General features: G+C 40.8%; 1 protein-coding gene and 2 long non-coding RNA genes across 4 annotated transcripts; 2 read left to right on the top strand and 1 right to left on the bottom strand.

The window, feature by feature from the left end:
* The first annotated feature begins 1640 nt into the window (after nucleotides 1–1640).
* LOC145443000 (uncharacterized) lies at nucleotides 1641–22230 on the top strand. Its single transcript, XR_013916255.1, has 4 exons — nucleotides 1641–1892; nucleotides 1955–1992; nucleotides 20044–20227; nucleotides 22176–22230. It is a non-coding gene; the product is annotated as an uncharacterized LOC145443000 (long non-coding RNA).
* On the top strand, nucleotides 5968–7782 carry LOC145442983 (uncharacterized). Its single transcript, XR_013916236.1, has 3 exons — nucleotides 5968–6849; nucleotides 6910–7198; nucleotides 7448–7782. It is a non-coding gene; the product is annotated as an uncharacterized LOC145442983 (long non-coding RNA).
* LOC145442872 (uncharacterized) lies at nucleotides 8477–10522 on the bottom strand. Of its 2 annotated transcripts, none has more exons than XM_080320906.1 (6): nucleotides 10364–10522; nucleotides 9835–10177; nucleotides 9611–9769; nucleotides 8915–9551; nucleotides 8737–8858; nucleotides 8477–8666 (listed from the first exon to the last, which is right to left on the bottom strand). In XM_080320906.1, exons 4-6 carry the CDS (start codon nucleotides 9501–9503, stop codon nucleotides 8490–8492), a joined length of 888 nt encoding a protein of 295 aa, XP_080177032.1. In that variant the 5' UTR covers nucleotides 9504–9551; nucleotides 9611–9769; nucleotides 9835–10177; nucleotides 10364–10522; the 3' UTR covers nucleotides 8477–8489. The 2 variants fall into 2 exon arrangements, with proteins under 2 accessions (XP_080177032.1, XP_080177033.1); XM_080320907.1 differs by having other exon boundaries at nucleotides 9062–9551.
* Nucleotides 22231–22895: the final 665 nt, after the last annotated feature.

Below are 22895 nucleotides of genomic sequence, written 5' to 3'. Positions count from 1 at the left end.
TCGAAAAGCTTCCAGTGGAACAAATTTGGCAATATGAACGTATTGTTTCTTGCAATATTGAAGTTCTGTACTTCGAAAAGCCGATCAAAGATCTGTACCGCGATCTCAGTTCATTTACTAGTCCCATAAAGCTAGGCTTACCATATTTTGGAAATGTAAAAAGAGGACACTTTTACAGAAATTTCAGACATGCAAAACTGGAGAAGAATTACTTCGTGATCGGTTGCCTAAAAAAAAAGGTCTTTTTTCCGCTCAGAGCTTAAATCACCACTTTTCCCTCCGAAATACCCGCCGGAGCTTCACTTCTGCGCTAATTTACGGCATATCACTCGCGATTTCCTCTAAATCTGACCTAAATTTTCAAAAAAGAGGACAAAATCTCAAAAAAGAGGACAAAAGGGCGTCCTCCGAGGACACTTTCAAAAAAGTCAAAAAAGAGGACAAATCCTCTTAAAAGAGGAGGTATGGTAAGCCTACATAAAGCAATAAAATAAAACCTCAATACAATCAACTAACGTATTGCCAATCGCGAAGGTGAATTCGGGATGTGTACACCTGGATCGAACCAGATGGTATGAGCCCATACCCGATGGTTGTTAAACAATCTTGATTCGATACCGAATATACACATACAGTTATTAAATCATTGAATGCTGGTACATTCATATTGAAATGAATATACTATTTAATTGCATACTGAAGTTCTGTACCTCAAAGAAGCTCTTCAATTATTATATCATTGATTATAGTCGAGTGGTTTTCGCAAGCGAAATATTTCCAGTAGTAAAGTTCCAACCCGAAAAAATCTACCGGACTCCGACCTCTTACCCATTGTTATTTTTACTACAGTCCTTAAAATAGGGGGAGGGTGCCAGAACTAGGCAATTATTGAAAAGGGGCGGTGGAGGAAAAAGGCATAAGAACCGCTGTATTGTACGGTGGCATGTAAACTTGCGATGCGCGAAGTTACGTGAAGTACATAATACAAGCGGCAGCTAAACGCGGGTCGCCACCTCAACTGTGATACTAGCGTATCACAACTGATTGTCGCGACTTCGTTAGGCTTTATCAGAAATGAGTAAACCACGCGGAATACCGATATCCCCATTTATTTACATAAGCATAGTAAGCATTTTAGTAAGCGTTAATATATATACGTGCAACTTGTAATAGGATTTTCACAGAACAGTTCACACAGTCGACTAACCTGTAGAAATTCAGTGTGGAAGTTCAGTAAAACACAAATGGGTTTTCCCAAATGAAAAAGATCCCAGCAAATTTTGGATCATATCTTATGGTGCTCAGAAATGAGTCGACCTATGAGTCTATTGCGGGAATCGGGATTCACAAGAATAAATCCTCAACTTCATCCAATGTTACGAAAATAGGCGTTGTTAATAGGTATGACATTTGGCATATTAAAGACCAGCTGAAATCAGATAGGATGCGAGGCGAATATGGAAATTTCAACGATCTCCAATATCCATGGGCGAGTGAGAATCATTACCTTTAATGGCTTGCGCGCCAGTTTATAGGACCTAGCACGAGATCAAGTATCCTAAGTAAGGATGGTAATTCCACAACTTTTCTGTTCTCAAAAATCTGTCTCCAGTGACTGATAACAACATGGCTTTACTATAAACACGGACTTAATGTAATAATGACCCGTAAATAAATATGCCCATAATTGCCCATCGCTAACTTGCACGGCTCATCACTTCGTAACAAGTGAAAACGAATATAATATAGGCCTACCTAAAACCCGATTGTCGCAGACTCATTCTGGATTGGTAGCTGCTAGGAGTCATAGTGTGGAATCGCAACATGATTTCAATGTGGACCGCACTAATTGCTGCTTCTATACTCGTGATATCATTTTATTGCCGCTGACGGTGAGTAACATATTATCAGAAAATCCTACAATATTTGTAATGTTTTCACTGACTTTTCTCAGGTGAGGCTTCACCGGCAGGAAATTCTTCTACAACAAAGGTAAGAAATAACCAACCATAAGTTGTTAAGTGGGTGTAAATTAGGGTTCCCTACCATATTTACGTGTATGTACGTTTGAAGAGAAAGCTGCGCATGCAGTGTTGGGATCAAGTCACTACCTTCGAGTCACGAGTCATCTCGGGTCATTGCACATTTTGACTCGAGTAAAGTCAAGTCACTCGTTTTTTGATGGTGACTACTTGAGTCAAGTCGAGTCAAATCAAGTCAAGTCAAGTCAGGAGTCAAGTCAAATTGAATTTTCGAAGTATGAGTGATGATGCAAAGTCATTACATTTTGCTGGGTGAAAGACAAATTAATTGACCATTTATCGTGAATCAAATAACGAATTTAAGTTAAAGTTACATGCAGAAACGCGTTATATCGCTCACAGACACATAGGCTTATAACTGCCAATATTAGCTACATGCTATACAGTCTGTTATTATCAGCCGTAATATAGGATTGAATACGAAGCCTCGGGAAGTGGCAACATATTGATATGTTACGATACTATATCCATACACATCCGTGAGAATAGAAACGTTACGTTTAAATTATACTAGAGGGTTGGTAAAGGTGAGCACTGAGTCGTATAAGAAACAGCGATGGGTTGCTATTGGATTAACCTACACCAGTGGTTCTTAACCTTTTTTCCTCCAGCGCCCCCTTTTATAAACTATCGTGCTCCAGCGCCCCCCAACCTCATATTGTAAGGAATGTAATAAAGACAATGAGTAAGAGGGATGGTCGTAACAGCACTTCGTCAACCCCCCTAAAAACGATTGCCTTGCGCACCCATAGCGTGATAAACCAAACTTCTGAGGGCTTCTTCCCAAGAACCATAGCGTGATTTCGATGGTCAGCAAAGTTTGTGTGGCCTGGTCGCGCTAGGTACCAACATTTTTTATAATGCATGAATGAATAGGTGGTAATTTCATATATAAGTCGCTATAAACTTTTTATCCTCTCAGCCCACGTAATTAGATTTACCAGTAGCGCTGAGTGAGCTGTTGTATGGGAAAATAAAGGGCACGCAATTAATAATTAAACTTATTCGGGCGTGCCCGTAGGTACAATTAATTCGTTACCTGGGCCGTAACAGCACTTCGTCAGCCCCACCAAAAAACGTTGGTCTTGGGCCCCCCATCGGGTGATAAACCAAACTTCCGCTGGACTTCGCCCCGAGACCCCCCTTCGGCAATCCGCTATTTGCTGATACTAGTCTTCTAAATTGGGTGTCCATTTCCAAAGACAGCTATTCTCGCTTAGACGCGCAAAGCGCTAAAATTTTCACTTATGATTGAATTTGTCAATATGATCGGGAATTGCATGCATTTCGAGATCAAATTTTATCCTCCCCTTGCTCATGTAAACAGATTTACCGGTAGAGCTGAGTGATGTGTGATTGTAGAGGTAGAACCCCTCAATATTAATTATACATTTCGGGCGTATACCCGTTGGCAGGAACGAAACGGCACTTCGTCAGCCCCCCCAAAAAAATTTCGTCTTGGGCTCCCATAGGGTGATAAACCGACCGCCCCCATCACGTTGTTCGCTTTTGCCACGGAATCAGCTGTACTGTTTAGCGATCGAGACAGTGCGAAGCGCCAAAACTTTCGATAATTCATGATATAATCGATCAGTAAGATCGGGAATTGCATATATATTGCTATCAATTTCTTTTCCTCTCTGCTCACGTTACCAGATTTACCGGTAGAGCTGAGTGAGGTGCAACGTTCACTCTAAGCTGCGCACGTGCGCAGTGCTCACTGCGCGCACAGAAAATCTACGTTGCGCACAACAAATCCGAAGTTATGACCTTTTAGATATTCCTGTCGCCTAATCGTACTTAAAGGGGCACTGCACTCAAAAAATGATGTGGTCTCATTACAGGGCTGTGGAGTCGGTAAATTTTACCACCGACTCCGGCTCCGACTCCGACTCCACACATTTTCAATATACCGACTCCGACTCCGACTCCGACTCCTGAGTCTTCGAACGTACCGACTCCGACTCCGACTCCGACTCCTGGGTCTTTAAACGTACCGACTCCGACTCCCGACTCCGACTCCGACTCCAGCAATATTACCAATTTACTTCGAAAATGATATGCCACATTGTCGGTTGAATGACTATCATACTACCATTAAACATATTCAAACATATGAATAACGGTGGCATGCTAAATTGTTTCATTGTGGAACAGCTCGAATTATCCACTATGCAATTAACATGAAAGAAAGATTTGCTAAATATTTTTCCCTTTTCAAGTTTTTATAACGTGGACTCTCTAATATCCTGAAATGTATAAATCATTCAAATATGGCAGATATCCAATAATGTATGATAAAATGTAGATAAAAAATCCAAGTGTAGCTCTTGTGTATGAGGTAGCAACTAATAAAAGAGATTGAACTTACTAATTTTGTCATTGCACACTATCCTGATTACAAGCACGCACACTCTAACTACTAATAGACATTGGTCATAAATGGAATTTAGTTAAGTAGTCAAAGACCATAGCCTATTTCTAGTCTACACGTACTTAATCAAGTATTCAAGGATTGGGACTTGCAGTCTTTCTTGATCATTTGGTCGACGCAAACAGCTAAGCTACACTTTTGTCATTTTGTCAAGCGGGAAGCATCGTTTGGTCATATTTAGATCATTTTTACAATTTTACAAAACCAGCCGATGAATTTGCTCTGTCACAGTATCATGGTATAATTCCAATAATTGCATCAATTTCGACTGCATCGCGAAAACGCATTTTGCGATTTTCTTCCCCTGTGCAACCGAGTTGTAATTAATGTAGTAAGTAATGTCTAATTTTATCTATATCAGGGGTGGGCAACTTTGTCGGCCAAAGGGACACATGAGATTTACGAACCATTGCGCGGGCAACTGGAATGTTGATAACCTTGTTTTAGTCGTCCGATATGAGCAAACCGAATTAGGTAACATTGCAAACAATAGTTACGCTCTAAAATTGATAATATGTCATGCAACTGTGTAGTCCGCAATCAGGCCCTTGTCGCGCGAAGCGCGAAATTTTTTGCAATATAATGTCTGAATTATATCAATAAATATGTTGCTAACATACATTGGGGGTCGCATTTGTATACCACTGGGCTCATTTGGCAAGGACAGAATTATTCGATTTTTAGACATAGCAAAATCGACGGTATCAGTGAACATGCCTCCATCATTTTGTGCAAATGTTTTGTCGACGATCTCGCTGCGAGTGCACAAGCGAAGCCGTATCTCCTTTTTGCGAATATAGTTAGACTCAATTCTGTGAATAATATGTATTTATAATTTTCAGAAGGGGGCTCAAATAGGCCTAATGAATGCAAGAAATCTAGTGACAATGAATCACGCGAAGTACAGAGAAAAATTTCACGTCAAATAAATCAGCTATGAAACATTCTACTTTATGGTCATATACGAAGATCTGGGGTAAATGTGGCTGGCCCCTGGATACGTCAATGCGTCAGAACTGTTGCTTTAGTCATCATCAAATTTCGCGGTCATGCTAATCAAATTTTGGTTGGCCTTGCAATTGTACCTGATGTCATAAATAATTTCGAGAATTACCTCACAGGCCACACCTAACCTTCCCGTGTGCCAAATTTGGCCTGCGTGCCATGGGCTTGCCGCACGTGATCTGTATGGTTATTAATAACAGTGATAAGTGGTACCTAAAAATTATATTGAAAATTCTTTGAAAGCAAATGTTTTCATGATAGAGAAGTTGGAGTCGGAGTCGGAGTCGAAGTCAGGCTCATTCTAACAAACTCCGACTCCGACTCCAGTCAGTATTTTCCCACCGACTCCGACTCCGACTCCGACTCCAGCTATTATAGTTTTCACGACTCCGACTCCGACTCCGACTCCATCAAGCGAAAATTACCCAGACTCCGACTCCGACTCCACCGACTCCGACTCCGACTTCACAGCCCTGGGTCTCAAATTGAAGGGCAGATCGAAAAAAAATTTTTGGCCGCAGCCGTTTTCTTCAGAACGCCACCGTAATGGAGCTGCAATTTATTGAAATTTCCAGAGTTGCACCCGGCTGCAGCAGTCGCGGCTCCGGGTAATTTCTTAACCCGTTACATGGCACAATGACTTCATCGCCGCACTTGCTCGACGCGATTACGCAGACGAACTTTAGATAGTTTTCAGTCGATGTTATGAAGGACTCATGTCTTGCACACCAAGGCGGCGCTCAACGTACGGTTTTAGGTCAGGAGGATTTGTGTCTGGAGCTTGTCATGACTCTATAGTATTTGCCGGTTGAATGATACTGAGATGCCGTTACAGTTGTATATTGATGCAGATACAGCTGTCATTTTCAAGATGTATTAATGACTGCACAGTGCACAACCTTTTGGAGTAGTGGTCTTGCGGAAGAGACAGACACAGGATATTTTGCATCATTTACCCATGGCATAGCAACCATCTTGATACGGTCTAGTTTACTTGTTCAAGACACAGATGTATAGATAATCAACACGAAAATATCATTATTTCATTCTCATCAAAGTTCCAATATTGTTGTGGAAATATTTATCGTAACATTGTTGTTGTCAGTTTCACAAACGAATCTTCTGTCTCCATCAGTTCATTCATGCAATTCCTTTGACACGTAGTTAACATAAAATTGGTTAAAAATTATTAATGGTATTGAAGAAGATTTTGTTGATGAATTAACTTCTGATGAAGATACAGATGTAGAAGATTTCGATGATATCACGATATTTGGTGAGAGCCTGCCGTATCAATTCGAGCCACAATATTCAGAGGAGGAATTCGCCCGTCTTGTTGCAACTCTAGAAGCACAAACTCATGTCTCTGTAAGTATTGTACCTGTGTTTCTTGAATGCAATTTATCAATCTCATTGTATTGGTCAAAGGAATCGTCAGAAAACCAGAGTCAACTTCGGACACTTGACAACAATGAATGGTGCAGTTGCTTGAACTGTGCATCCATGACAAACCAGAACGAGCGCGTCTGCTGCAGGGAAATACAACAAATAATGGAGCTTCTGGAGAATGGAGGGTCGACTTGCATGACAGAACATGACGATTTTCTCCTACATAGGCTATACATCCCTCCATTCTTGAAACGTTTTTCAAAGTGAACAGAAAAAATTGGAATAATAACAATCAACCACATGGTCTTGGCAGAAGGCTTTCTTACAAGTGGGTCCTAGAACATTTTGTGTTGTTTATTATTGGACCTATATGTATGCGACAGGGTCTTGGGACTTGTCATGGTTCCTGGATATAAACGGCAATTTCTTGCATTCTTTACCTTTTCTCGCATGCTTTTATATAAATGCCTACACTTTATAAATTGGGAGCATTATACTCTCCGTCATATATATGCTGCTATTACTTATCAGCACTTTTTTTATTGCTGCAATATACTTTGATATTTTCCAATTGCAGACAATATCGCTTGGTGTCTAATCGACACACACTGGAATGGATTATTGATGGTGACGTTTTGGGTAGCAAAAACAGGATGCCCTTGCCAGCCTGCATCGTGACTACTATAAGGAAAAAGTACCCTAGTAATGATGGACTGTATGTCGGTTTCAAATGGCCGATAGAAAACGAACTGCGATTGATAATACTGCGGCTATGCTATATAAGTCGAAATCAGTTCTGTTACTGTGAGCTGGAACTGTTTGCATTGTATATTCCACGAATGGCTGCTGTGCCTGATACATCACTACTTTGCTTGCTCGTTATTCATTAAAATAAATAATAAAAAAGAAACATCCGAGGACTATATAGCCAGGGTATTACAACGGGGCAGTCAGGCAGAATGAAATTGAGCTAGTAAGCTACGCAGCACTACATGCCATTCAACTCGAAGATAGGGATGTATTGGTAAGTAAGTCACGTTCTAGAACGACGTTTTGAAAGTAATTCCTCTTTGGAGGGGGCTGGTTCTGGTGCAATGCTGACTGGATGCACACTTCTTGAAATGTTACTGGGAAAGTTGATGCCAGTGCGATTCTCAGTAGTTCGCTTCAAAAGCTCTCTCGCATAGTGGTTTGTCTTCTTTTCATACATGTTCTTCAAGATCCACTCTTTTGCTGACCGAGAGTAACTTTTTTTGTATCGTGGAGCACCTGCTTAAACAAATATAGAGTAAGTAACTAAGTACCTTGACTTGCAAACATTTCATCTGCACAGCAAACCTGCTCGTGTCACCGCCTGAAATCTACCAACATTCTCATTGTGGTCCAGAACAGCCAATTTGGTTCGTGCAAGCATTGTGTCATAAGTAAAATGAAGACGTTTAGGTGCAAATTTCAATATGACGTTGTGATAAACTTCCAATGACCCTAAAAAAGGAAGGTGTGAATTGTAATGATCTGACCATGCTCCGATAACTGGTGTGCAGATGTGATGAGTCATAAAAATTACCAGTATGTTTGAACAGAGTCATCCACTCCAAATCCCGGATCAAACTTTTGTTTTATATCAAAGATTTCAATGCTTTGAAACTAGGAGATCCACATTGCAACCATCTAGTTCTTAGGCACTGATCCCCAGTCAAAGTGCCATGGCTGCAGGAATATGTCTCCCCGTCAACTGTCCACTCATGTTCGCCGGTGATGTGATGCAGAAGAGATAACCATATTCTTTTTAGCACCTGCATTGCATATTGTTATATAAAAAGTTCCTAATATGTGATGTCAGACATAGTTGATATGTAGACTTACACTGCTATCTTGACCACAATACTGACAGCACCACCACAAGTGATTAGTGATGCTTCTTGTCCATAGTAGCAAGTCTTCCATACCTTTCTTCTTACCCAGAGACACCAACTTTTTTTTCAGTCCTGAGAAATGGTTAGTAAGGCAAAAGAAGATTCAAATAATAACAGTATTCAGTTACCTTTGCAGACATGCCACACATCAAACTGGTGATTGATTGATGGATATTTATCCTTCAACAATTTCCTGATGCTTGGTGCCCGGTCAGTCACTACGGTTTCAATCGACAAACCTTGAGCAAGTAATGCATCCAAGGCACGCTCCATACCAACTTTTTCCATTGCAACACTGCTGGAGCACTCTGTTTTTTGAACCAATTGGACGTGGACAATCTTCTCAGTCTTCTCCTCCATAAATGAATAAACCATATATTTTGCAGAAAACCCAGGTGAGTCCGATCGCCCATCACCCATCAGTGTAATTGGTTTACATTGACCCTTCATCTCCCGTAAGACATCCTCCATATGTTCCTCATAGTAGGTCGCAATAGTTGGCAAAATATATTGCGATTGTATATCATAAAAACGACGTTCCGAAATGTAGTTAGTGTCCATTATTTTGAAAAAATCTGCAATATCAGTGTACGTGGCTCCCGAATAGATCGTCGCGCCAACAGTCGCAAGGTTCATTGCAGACATCTTTCTAATTTCTGGTGAAGAATTCCAGATCCTGGTTTCAGAGCAGTTGTGGCATACAATTGCCATGGACATATGAGAACCCTTGTACGTCGTCTTAATTTCAGTCTTTGAACAGCATAGCTGAAAAAGGTGTACATAAAGAAGATGCACATGGCACAAAGTGCTGCAACATGACTTACTTCACACTTGCTAAATGCGTATCGAAGTAAATGTTGAAATACCAGAATTGTCCTACTTTCATCAATTTGTTGACTGTTTGTCGCATCCTCACTACACAGGCTTGTTTCAACATTTGAAAGAGGCTCGATAGTGCTGAGTGACGACGTAATGCTGAAGTCCTTGGTAACAAAATGATGGGTTATTTAGATGTACTGTGATTAGAAAAGTAGCAGGGCTATCTCACGTCACAATCACCTTTCCTACGTTTAGCAACGGGGCTTTCAAACGGATCAGGAAGAGTTCTCCTTGGTTCTTTCAACTTTATTGGAGTCTACCGAGAAATAAGTTATGGAACACATTAGCGTGACTTTGTAGAAAGTTGGTATACCCGTCACCACTTTGAACACAGGCGATTTTGTATTGCCGGATGGACGGCAAACTGGTGCCGTGAAGTCGGAGTCTGATGACTGAATAGAAATATGTTGAAGATATTAATACGCACAGTATGATATGGGATATCTACTTACATGACTCGATTCAGTAGCTGCACCAGCAAGAAGTTCGCGTGAGGTTCTTCTCACCGCAATCTACAATATTTGTCAAATAATAACCATCGAGTGGACAAATTGGGGTCACTGTGCAAGTGCACCAACCGCAATCTTAGACGAAGCCTTTTTTCATGCAATTCCAATGACTACACAATAAAGACGATGCACACATATTCATGCAAGTATACCTTCTTAAATCAATTAACTCAAGTGTAGCCTACTTACTTGAAGCTTCTGCGTGGAAGGTCTTTTATTGATGGCTGTACTAGATTTCGATTCAATAAAATCTGAATCCGATGACTGAATAAAAACGTTGCAAATCCCTATGGAATCATTGTCATGTGAAATTGAAAACAAGGACTTACATTGCAAGATTCTGGAGTTTTAGTGACTGAAGATTCTTCAATTGCTGTTGTTTTCGCAACCGTCTGTGAAGATAAAAGTTATACAATGCATATAGGGAACTTTAAATATAGTTACCCACCAATGCCTTAGACTTGGTGGGCTTCCCACCAATCAATTTCAAACATGTTGAGCCCATAAAATCCGAGTCAGATGACTAAACAGAGAGGACCAAAAGTCAATCCAACACGTCTTAGGGAAAAGCAAATGCAGCCATACTTGACAAGATTCCTCCAAAGATTGATCTTCCTTCAAAACTATAGTCAATTTGTGATCTGTTACGTTCTTGGTTTTATAGAACTTCTTTGTAAGATCCAGCGAAGGTACAGCTTCTGTCAATAAATACAAAGGAACATTTTATAAATATACACAAGAGTTTGCTAGAGATGATTGCCACCAACCCTTTTTAAGTCGTCGACGCTTGCTAGTTCCTTTACGATGACGAATAAAATCGCTTTTCTTGAAATGTTTACTGCATACAAAAATATTTTTCTGCTGTATCTTGGTCGACGAGATTCCTATGGCTCTAAACCACTGTCGTCTTAGTGCAATTTCAGAAGGAATTTTATGAAGAGTATGCGATTCGTCATTCCTTTTGACATCACACGATGTAACGGCACAATTTCTCCATGTCATTGCAGCTTGCTATAATGTCAATGTATATTCTATATACTATTACGAAGACTCTGAGTAGAGCAAGACAATACCGTTGACAAGTGCTTTTCAACCTTTTTGGGCTCCATTCAAAAACAATTTAATTCGCACCAGCCAGCTGGAATTTATTACACGAAAAGAAAATGAAAAGCTTATCACTTTTTGTATTTGTAGACCTTCCTGTAGGTACAGAGCGTCATTATTTCACATTTAGTGTATCGTATTGCTGATTAATCAGATACTAAAATCACTGCAGTAGAAAAATCACAGATATCGCACTTCCGCTGTTCTCAAGGTCTTGGTACTTTTTCTGCGGGTATCGTGCACTTATTTCTTTCGATAAGGGCGAACCCATGAACAATATTCACTCGCAACAATATCACTTTTCCACTAAATCGACGTATTATGTCAACGCTATATGAATGTGTGCCGAAATTCCAATACTTTGCATTCAAATCAACACTGGCATCGCACACTATTTCCTACAAGGTAGGGTTATCATATTTTGGATTCGGGAAAGGAGGACGTTCGCACAAGTACTAACCGTCACACAGGTTGAAAAGCACTTTATGCTGTAGCCGTTTTTCAGGGTAACAGTAATTTCTTATCCACAACACGAATACCACCAGTCAGGGTTCCCCATGAACATGAAAAAATTCATGACATTCAAAATTGGTGGTTCGGGTACTGTATAGGAAAATTCATCATCCCTAACCAAAATCCAACGGTACGCAAACCTAACCTCAACACACAACTCCGCAGCTGACCCTAAAGCATATATATTCATTATATTGTAATCTTACTAATCCCCAAGCCATAATTTTAAGATACTCTCAAACCCTCATCTTATGATTCTCCAACCTGAATGCGAAACCAATTATGACCGCTCTGAATTTTGAAATGTTCAGAGGGCACACTGATTGGTGATGGTAATGTTTTATACATAACATAAGAATAGGACATGATCTATTCCTGCCCTCAAGAAATAGAATACACTAGGCCCGATTAATAGAAAATCTACTGACTGAATATCGTCCGTGGAACGCCGTATCTACACCACCTTGGCGTGTAAGACATATTTGCTTCATAACATCGGTTGACAACTATCTGAAGTTCGTCCTCTGCGTGACTGCGTAATCGCGTCGAGCAAGTGCGACGATGAAGTCATTGTGCCATGTAACGGGTTAAGAAATTACCCGGAGCCGCGACAGCTGCAGCCGGGTGCAACTCTGGAAATTTCAATAAATTGCAGCTCCATTATGGTGGCGTTCTGAAGAAAACGGCTGCGGCCAAAAATTTTTTTTCGATCTGCCCTTCAATTTGAGACCACATCATTTTTTGAGTGCAGTGCCCCTTTAACTAACAGACGCACACGATTTCAAATTGTTATTTCTTCACTGGCATATAATTTTTCCCTGCCAGATGGAATTAGTCTTCTGGAGTTCAGATTGCCAAGACAGGAACATTCGGTGCCAGTCATTTAGGCGCCCATGGACAATTCAAGCTATATGTCTTTTGTAGGCTATATATAACGAAGTTTTCGGTGTTGATTTGCTCTGAATACTCATCAAGGATATGTCCTACCACCACATCATCTACTGCGAAGCCATTTTCTCCAGCGCCCTCCATACCGCCCCCCTGAGCCCAGCGCCCCCCATATCGCCCCCTGAGCGTTTCCGCCCCCTTCAAAATCGCCAGCGCCCCTTGGGGGGCGCTGGAGGCAAGGTTAAGAACCACTGACCTACACCACTACGATAATGTAAGCTTTAATCGTTTCGTTTGTGGTCAATTTATTTGTGATGTAACAATGAATGACTGGCTGCACGTTCTCACAAGTGACACGGGCATACGTAAGATATGGTGATTTAATCGACACCGTATACTTGATGACTTGAAATTGACTCGTAAATTTTGCTCCGAGTCACGAGTCAATCCGCATTTCTGAAGGACCGAGTCAAGTCAAGTCAAGTCATTTTTGCAAAGTGACTCGAGCCAAGACATGCACACGAAAAAAGGTGACTCGAGTCATCCCAACACTGGCGCAGTGTCTTGGATACACAATATGACTTGCGACTGGCAATTTCCATCAACAAATCGGTAATGAGGACAGTTTCAGAGCAGAAGCAAAATCAAGAGCTACCATAACATTATATTGAATATGTAATAGCTAAGGCAAGTTTTTGCAAGTTTTGCATCTTTTTTACAGCTTCTGGGAGCTTACTAAATCTCAGAATATATGTAGCATGATGTTTTAAGCTGTTAGGAGGAAATTTTTCATGCAGCGTTCTCGTGCAACTTTATCAAGTATTGCGCAAAATGTAAAAAGGTTACCTGAAAAACATGCTATAAACAATCTCTAGTATGGTTTTCTCTTTGATTTCCTTGCAAATAGCTATGTGATGGATTACCTGCATCCCAATGTTAACTAAGGCGCTATGGCTTGCAATCTAGAAGTTCAACAACCCCAGCCAAGCACGATAGTGCCTGAAGTATACGTAAGTGGATCGCGTGAATCATTCACTATCGCTGAAAAAGCGAGATCGCTGAAAATTACATTTTCACTGGGTCACAAGTCGCTAACACTGATTTTTGCTGTATGTAATCGCGCCCCCCAGACCCCCCTTTCACATCTATTATTACCAACCTAATATTAGTGCGCCATATGGAATGGAATTACGTGATGGGCATATGACACCAAAACGCGGCTTTGAAGCAGGCCTAAATAGATTAGCGATACAACTGCTGCAGGCTAAATAGACCACACAAATCCGGTAAGGTATTGGCTGACATTAGTAATAAGCCAGCACACCACATACAAGGTTTGATTCAGGCGCTGGATTAGGTCAGATCTATTTTTGCATGGTTGCAAGTATAAACTACATCAAAACTAAGTGGCCTACCTCTACTGCATGCAAAGTCTTGATGATTATTCGGATATGGGACTTTTCTCACAAATGCAGAGATTTGATGATTGACTCATCTGTAAGGAATCATCTTCTTGTTTGGCTCACGGATTTCCACGTCTATTCGCAATAACCCTTTAAAAAAACAAACACGTTTGGACCGAAGAGGGGGGGAGTCGACCTGGGGGCTCTGGGCGACCACCCACCTCGCCCACCCCAAAAGTCACGACTGCCTGTGTATATTGCAGGGTTGGACCAGGTCACAAGGCTCCGAGTCACAAGTCAATTTCACTTTATTATTTTTGACTCGAGTCAAGTCGAGACATTTTCAATTCACCACCGAGTCAAGTCCGAGTCAAAGTCATCGAGCAGAGGGTCGAGTCCGAGTCATGGTATTATGACTCGAGTCCAAGTCCAAGTCATTGTGTTGACTGCTCGGTATCCAGTTGAAGGCTTGTTAAACGCACTTTTTATAACTCTGTTTGGTGATATCGAATGGTCCGCAACTATATTATACGAATTCCCTAACTTTTAGCAGTTTTTGGTCGAATTTTCAAGTACCAGTACCAACAGACGAAATCCAAATAGTGTGGTTACTTTATTATTCTTCGAATTTATAATGAAATGTCGGTCTTGGCCGTTCAAGTCTCGAGTCAGATGACATGGTTCGAGTCAGGCGCCATGACTCGAGTCCAAGTCCAGTCAAGACGCAGATCGACTCGAGTCGAGTCATATCCGTATTTTAAAAAAATGACTCGAGTCAAGTCGAGTCATCAAAACATCGTGAGTCGAGTCGGACTCGAGTCGAGTCATGACTCGAGTCATTATAACACTGGTATATTGCATATATAGGCTACGTGATCGTATTTACCGGTGGAGCTGGTGTGATTTATGGCACGGAATTTGACATCTTATGCCACGTTCATTTTTCAATATTTTCAGTTCATGCCGCACGGTTAAGACTATTCATGATAGGTTCTCGATGTTAAATTCTGGTTGGTCCACTATTATTATCAGGGCATAGGATAGTATGGTATGGTATGGTATTGAACGACATTTCGGTGTGGAATACGGAAACTTTAAAATATGGTATGCTATGAGAATTTCCAAGTATGGTATGAAAATTTCCTCCACACTTCAATAATTTGACTGTTTTCCAGAACCATGACAATTTGGGACGGGACTATTTGATGCGGTCATTTCGGCGGCTGTGAATATCAATATCGAAGGCAGTGTTGGGATCAAGTCACTACCTTCGAGTCACGAGTCATTTCGAGTCATTGCACATTTTGACTCGAGTCAAGTCAAGTCAATCAATTTTTGAAGGTGACTCGAGTCAAGTCAAGTCATTCGATTTTTGGAGGTGACTCGAGTCAAGTCGAGTCAAGTCAAGTCAACTCACGAGTCAAGTCGCAATTCAAGTCAAGTTGCCTTTTCGAAGTATGATGCATGATTACGTCATTGCATTTTGCTAGCTGTCTGAAATCCAGATCGAGTGGTCATTGATTCTGAATCAAGGAACAACGAATATAGAGTTAAGTATACACGCAAGAAGCCGCTGTATCGCTCACATATACGTAGAACTGCTAAACTAGAAGTAATTGCATCGCTTCAGTTTATAGTTATCAGCCAAAATAATGAATAGAGAAATTAATTGACAAGATGCAATACATTACCCATTCACATATTGATATGATACAATTCGACCCTGCGCCAATGGTTGAGGACTATATAAACCAGGGGTCACCAACTCGCAAAAGGTGTCGCGGGTCACTTTTCAAAATTCCGAGAGGCCGCGGGCCGCATGACTTCAATATCGAGATTAACATAGCCAACGCAGCTTAGCAACTACGTGCTTTCTGCTGTGCTCTCTTACATGGGCGATGGGTGTAGTCCCCACAAAATAAATAATATTTTATTGAACAAACAAAAATAGAACAAAAGATATCATCTTCATCAATTTCATTATATTTTGAACTATGAGCTGCGCACGATACCAGACAACACCCTGTAGCAACTAAAAAAGGGGTGGACAACCTTTTTGCGATTTACGGCCGCATTTCGATTACTCATGTGGTCCGCGGCTGCATTCCGGTGCATAGTGGTGATAAACAAACTGGGGCCAAATACCCACGTCAAACTCACCATGCCCATTGCTGGTACACTTCGGACAAATCTATTTACTCATATTGGCTTACTATGGGCACCTAGACCGTGAATATAGTCACGTTATGAAGAGCGACAGGTAGTCGCGCGAAGCGCGAACATTTTTTCATGTTTATGAGAGAATTTCATCATTTAATATTAGTGTAGTTTCATCTGTTACTATCAAATATTCATCCTTTCTCGGCCCATGTGATCGGATTCACCGGTAGAGTTTATGCAGGGGGTGTCTGCAAAAACTTTGAGAAGTTATTAATACCAGGGTGCATCTTTGGGTAGGCCAATTCTCATTAGTCCCCTATGTTGCATGCAGTTATTTCTTGACCTCCTATTAGAATTGTTGTTATAGTGGAAATATATTGGATTCGCCAAAACGCATCCGGGCCTACCAGAAAAATAATAATTCGGGATGAGGAGAACACGATTCAAAATTGGCATTTCTTTATGGGTCGGATCATTTTTCTCCGCTGTTTGCATCTGTGCTGTTGGACTCAGACTACAAAGGACACTACTGTATTAAAATCCAAAATCAACTCGCATTGAAGCGCGCATAGCGCGAAGAAAATTTCAAGAATAATTCAAACCTCTCATTAATTAGGGAGTCAATTCGTAAATTCAATTTGCATAATATTGACAGCCACCAACACATCCCAATTGAATTGAGTGTCTACGGCCGCATAATATTTCTTCTACTGCCGCGGATTGCCCCCCCCCCCAGGATTAAAGAACCGATATTGGGGTTAGTTGTAGACACGGTACGACGGTAGCCTATTTGCTGGAAATCTATCTCCTCGTAAAGCATGGTCTCTTGGAGAGTCCGAAATCGTTTATCAAGCCTCCCGGTCTTGGCAGTGGTGGGCCATTGCACACCAAGGCAATATGCCCATGCCCATTCATATCAGCAAATTATTCCTCCATATAATGATATTACCATGCCGAACCGCAGGAATAGTGATATTGGGCACAGTATAGAATGGCTTACTTTGAACAACAACAACAATAAGTTTAAACTGAAATCAATTTCGGCATTTCGAAATGGTTTACTGACCGCTCTTCCAAAATTTCCCCAAATCAGGCCGCGGGCCGCGTGTTGGTGACCCCTGATATAAACTATATTCGAATTAAAGTCCAATGAAATAAGAGGATCGGGTTAAGGTAAGAACAGACAACAGAAAGAGACATTATGCTATTAAATTACTTTACTATACTAGCTTACGACCACGTAAGGCAGGGGTCGGCAACCTTTTGCTAGTCGCGGGCCAAATTTCAGGTGCACAACATTTTGGCGGGCCGGACCGGAATTTTTCTTAATACTATTGTTAACAGTCACGTCGGTATATTACCCTACAATGCTGCAATCTCAATCATACAAATCACAAAAAGAGCAAAACATCTGTATTTACACTTCAACAACGCAGGATAAATGTGACACTTGGCGCAGCTTGCTTTGTGATAGATTTTCAACTTCTGGCAACAAGTGAGATGAAGCTAGACTCAGGCCATATTCAGAATGTGCGTTGGGATACGTGATCTTAGCTTGCTCTTCGTGAATTTCATTGTTAACAACTATTGTTCACATGCGCACGTGCTACCAAAAGTCGATGCTATTTCTTTTGCATTGTTGGTCAAGCTGGGATGAAGACCCATTTCAAGAACGTACTCTTTGTCAAAGTCAATCAGCGATATGCTCTTTGTATGAAATTTGTCATTCAATTCAACTGCATGGCATTTCAAATGGGCCCATTTGAAATTTTCTGGCAATGGTATTGGCGCCCACATTAACCGGAGTAGTGGGTAGTCAGATTTTATTTCGTACAGAACGAATGTCGGAAAAGCGGATGGAAATTCATTAATTAAATTTGGTATATCACAGTTACAAATGTATAGTGCTGGTACTAGGTTTACTCTCCTCCAGTATAGGAAAGTGAGCTTATTTAGTTGTTTCCCCCTGAAGTTGCAAATTCAGTTTGTTTAGATGTGACGTTAAATGTTCTACGAAAGCAAGATTAGATACCCATTTTCGATGACAAGATTATGAGTCGGCGATGTTTGTATTTTCAAGGAAAGTTGCTATTTCATTTCTCAGTTCATACACTCGTGCAAGCATCTCGACGTATCAAAGCATGTACCCGTGTTGCCAGTGACACTTGCACCCGACTGGTTTGCCCAAGACACAGAAAGCTTCAGGAGAACGCATATTGCTTGGAATGCCGAACAGCTTCTTGTAGTTGAAGTGCTATATGTTTCGTTGTTCTTGTGTTTGAAATATACGTGACAAAGCAATGCTTATTGGGGTAGGCCTATCTTTACTATTGCTTTTGGGTCTGCATTCATTACAGTGGAACATATTGACTCAAAGGCTTTTCGCGTGCGCCTTTTCAGGAGTTAGCGACACAACAAGAGCTTACTGAAATATAGACATACGAAAACCAAATTGGCAAAATATGACGTAACCATGCAATAATAAAAAGGATCGCTAACAGCTGTACCGGTACTCCGGTAGTCATAACAAAGTGACAAGAGAAAATTAAATCATACAAATCACAGACAATTAGCGGTATTTTATTTAATATTTTAGGATTGCATAGATAGGCCTACTCTTTGTGCTTGTTATTGTGCCGTTAACTCTTTGATGGGGGCACACGGGGGATCTTTGAGGTGATGGATTCTGCTGTAGTGAATGTGGTTCTGAGAGCAATATTCAAGTTCAGTACCCCCAGTAACATTTGAGGTATCTCTGCGTTTCTCTGAGAGCTATTAAGGTGATTAACATTTAAAAAGTGGTATTCTGCGACTCACGCAGCAGCCTGATTCTAAAATCGGAATATGACGAACCCGGACCAGTACGGGGCTCGTTCACTTTCGGACCAAAAACCCTTTTTCTCCGTAACGCTGTACTGAGTTTGGTCCGAAAGTGAACGAGCCCCGTAGGTGCGTGAATTACATGTTCCGGAATCATCATCCGTAAGTGGAAGAAAACATTATAAATTTTGACATTTTTCGAAGCAGTGCTGCATTGCAGATTGGAACTCATTACGAAACGGCGGGCCGTATTCTTGTGGCAACTAATTAGTTGATTATAATCATTTCGTCGCGGGCCGGATCCGGCCCGCGGGCCGTAGGTTGCCGACCCTTGACGTAAGGTGTAAGCTTCGATCACCTCGTTTGCGGTCAATTTGTTTGTGAGAAAACAATGGAGGCTCAGTAAAACACACGATCATTGAATAATTGGTCGCTCTCACAGGTAACACCAGCATTTCGCGAACAGTCCGAACATATACAAGATTCAGTGATTTTTATCGACACCGATTATTTGATGACTTGAAATTGACTCGTGAATTTTGCTCCGAGTCACGAGTCAATCCACATTTTTTATACGCCGAGTCAAGTCAAGTCAAGTCATTTTAGCAAAGTGACTCGAGTCAAGTCAAGTCATACGAAAAAGGTGACTCGAGTCTGACTCGAGTCATCCCAACACTGATCGAAGGTGGCGCTGAGTCGCATCGTCACCGAAACTTTATATTATATGCCGTGACCTGGTACGGAGACAGCAGACGCCTGAATGCCGGTGACGGATAGTCCCGTACCTGCAAGACTCGCACATTTAGACTAAAGCTTACCAACTGCCCCAAGTGATACTAAGAATACGATGTGCTTCCTTAATTGTGAATGCAATTAGACCCCGTTTTGCAACGTATGCGTCCAGCAGTCAATTTTCGATATGACGGTGATATTTCGTTTCATATATAGCTACGTTTAGTAACAATGATGTTTGCTTTACAGCAATACGGCATGGCGATTCCGCAGCAGCGACCAGGGTTTGGCTCCCGTCCTTGGCAAGGACCCAGACGGACTCGAGTTTTGTACCCACCGCCACCAATTCTCCGCCCTCAGCCGGCTCAGCCCCCACGGCCACAAACTGGACTTCAGTCGGCGTTTACAATAGCGATATTAACATCGTTTTTGAGTATGTCAATTTACGTGATTTCTATGCATCAAACAGGTTCACGTAAACGTTAACTGGCTCGCCAGGTCGAATTGTAACTATCCTATCCCTCGTTGGTATTACTGTTGCCGATTAGGTCAGGGGTTCTCAACCTTGTTGACCCCGTGGAGCAGTAAAACTTGAAAACAGATGTTGCGGCCTGGTGAACCTTCAAAATCAAAATCAACCCGAACATAATTGCGACGAATATATCCAACTCAAATGTAATATTGTAAACTTCACTTAGTGTTGCCTTTTTGGTATTAGATATTTGTACGCGGGTCCATCTAAGTCCTGTTAAAGATCACGAGATGGATTGTTATTGCTTAATATCCATAAAAAGAAATGCGACTTTGCCGTTTGCTATAGCATCGATTATACTGCCAAGTTTCGACTAATTGCACTGTCAGAATTTGACAAAGTCTATTTAAAGTCTCAGTATAGCTTTCTTCACCTATAAGCTGTACGAAATTATTTTTAGGCTACTGTTAAGTAGGGCTTGGCACAATCGAGTACCCGATTGATTCGATTCTGAATCACGTATTTTGCTTCGAGTCGAGTCGAGTATTCGAGTATCACTAATTATGACGTATTAGACGAATGTAATATGTCAAAGTTCAAATGTGTACTTATATGCCACCACAGGAATATAATGCCTGTTATCCATCACTTTAAAGATACTTTGGTATTTTTCGAAAATGTCAACCTCATTGAACTTTGTGACAATGTGGTGGCATGATCAGTTCCTCGTAGATGTGTTATTTCCAGGAACGTTCGTAGCTTTTTACTGTATGTTACGCATGCTGGGACACGACTAATCAAGGTTTCAAGGCTGCAAGAGTGAAAAATACCATGGAAACTGTAATCCTAAGTGACAAATTAACTTTCAGTGACGAAGAGCGTATAATTTCAGTGCTCGAAAAAAACGTCTTTTACTACTCGACTCGAATCATTAAAATTAGTACTCGATTAAGATTCGAATACTCGAATCATTGTGCCCAGCCCTACTGTTAAGTAGTTTCGTGCAACACTTGCAACATTGTGACATGCAACCCTATTTGATTTTTGATTAATGGACTAGTGTTCAACTTCTTGCGTTTTGGAATTGTAATATACACTTCCAATATATTTGGCGGAACGGCAGAAAACTTTCGAGGGACCGGCGTTTTAGAACCACGGGATTGGGTTGTCCACGTGGTAACATATAGAACTCGAAAATCTCTTGTGTTTCTGTCGCACGCAAATGTAATATGTGTCATAGATCCCCCAATTCACATCTTTAAAGACCGTAATATTTCACAGATAACTCGACTTATTAGGTAATTAGGTAGCAGTAGGATGCCAATTTAAAGTGCCACATTTTCTCTGAATTGGGGTTATCGGACAGAACGTCCTTGCGGGAATGTATAATATCAATGTATAATATCCGAATAACTGTGATTACGCATCGAATAAGTGCTATTGAACAGTGCTTCCCAACCAAGTGAGTCGCGATTCTATTTCAATTGGATTGTGCAGGATTTCTAATTATCACGGTAGTTTTTAATTAAATGTGTCACAGGGTGGATTTTAGTTGTTATGGAATGACAGCAATCTTTCAATTGATTTGATAGCAATTTTGTTGGCTTAAATATTACACTCAGTCTTACCAAGCTACAGAGAGCTCAGGACGCTGCATAATACTAGCACATCGTCTTAGTAACATGTGTTAACAATGTAATTCAATGTCTTCAATATACAAGTAAAACAGCACGCTGCAAAAATATATAGTTCAAACTTTTGTCTCGGCCCGCCAACCTATTTTATGCTAGACGTTTGGCCCAACAGGAATATAATCGCCCCCTGCTCTAAATACAAATATATTGCGTTTACATATTAGATATGGTATATGGTTCACGCCAATATATCTGTTTCACATTTCCCTGCGCAGGACAGGTTCTGGAATCTTTTCGAGAAAGCACGGCACCTCCGGGTAAGTGATGATATATATGAGTATTAGTTTTCAACTTTTACAGATACGGATATTTATCCACTCTTATGACATGCTATAGATCAGCATCCGAAATATCGTTAGGGCTGGGTAAATTCGAGCACCTGAGTGATTCGATTCTGAATCACATATTACGATTCGAGTATCACTCGTTATGACGTCACATCAGAATGTACCATGTCAAAGTTCAAATATGTACCTTTTATGCCACCATAAATATCATATTTCCTATTTTCCGGCACATTAAAGATACTTTGATATTTTTTCGACCATACCGATTTTGTTGCACTTCCTGACAACTTCCGAATTTTGTTATTTCCAGAAACGTTCGTAGCTTTGTACTATTTCTCGTATGCTGCGACATGACCATACCAATCAAGGTTTCAAGGCTTCGTCTGTGGAAAATACTATCAAAACTTATAATTCTCATTAGTAAATTAACTTTCAGTCGCGAGCAGCGTGTAATTTAAGTACTCGAAAAAATCGTCTTTAACTACTATACTCGAATCATTGAAATAAATACTCGATTCGACAAAAGAATTGAAATTAATTATAACTCAAAGTATGATAATCGTAATTGAAAGTGAAATACAAATACCACTTCTAAAAAGCGGAAACTATATTCCATGTCTTTTATCCATAAAGCTTCAAAGGTGATCT

Source organism: Botryllus schlosseri, chromosome 7 (assembly GCF_051294905.1).
Source record: "Botryllus schlosseri isolate E-star chromosome 7, Bs_hap1, whole genome shotgun sequence".
NCBI lineage: Eukaryota > Metazoa > Chordata > Ascidiacea > Stolidobranchia > Styelidae > Botryllus > Botryllus schlosseri.
This window is presented reverse-complemented; position numbering and strand designations above follow the sequence as displayed.

Coding starts and splice junctions, on each gene's coding strand:
- LOC145442872 (XM_080320906.1), bottom strand. CDS start 9,503: ATGTCCATGGCAATTGTATGCCACAACTGCTCTGAAACCAGGATCTGG. Junction 8,859..8,914: donor TGTGTGGCATGTCTGCAAAG/GTAACTGAATAC, acceptor ACCATTTCTCAG/GACTGAAAAAAAAGTTGGTG. Junction 8,667..8,736: donor ATTGTGGTCAAGATAGCAGT/GTAAGTCTACAT, acceptor TATGCAATGCAG/GTGCTAAAAAGAATATGGTT.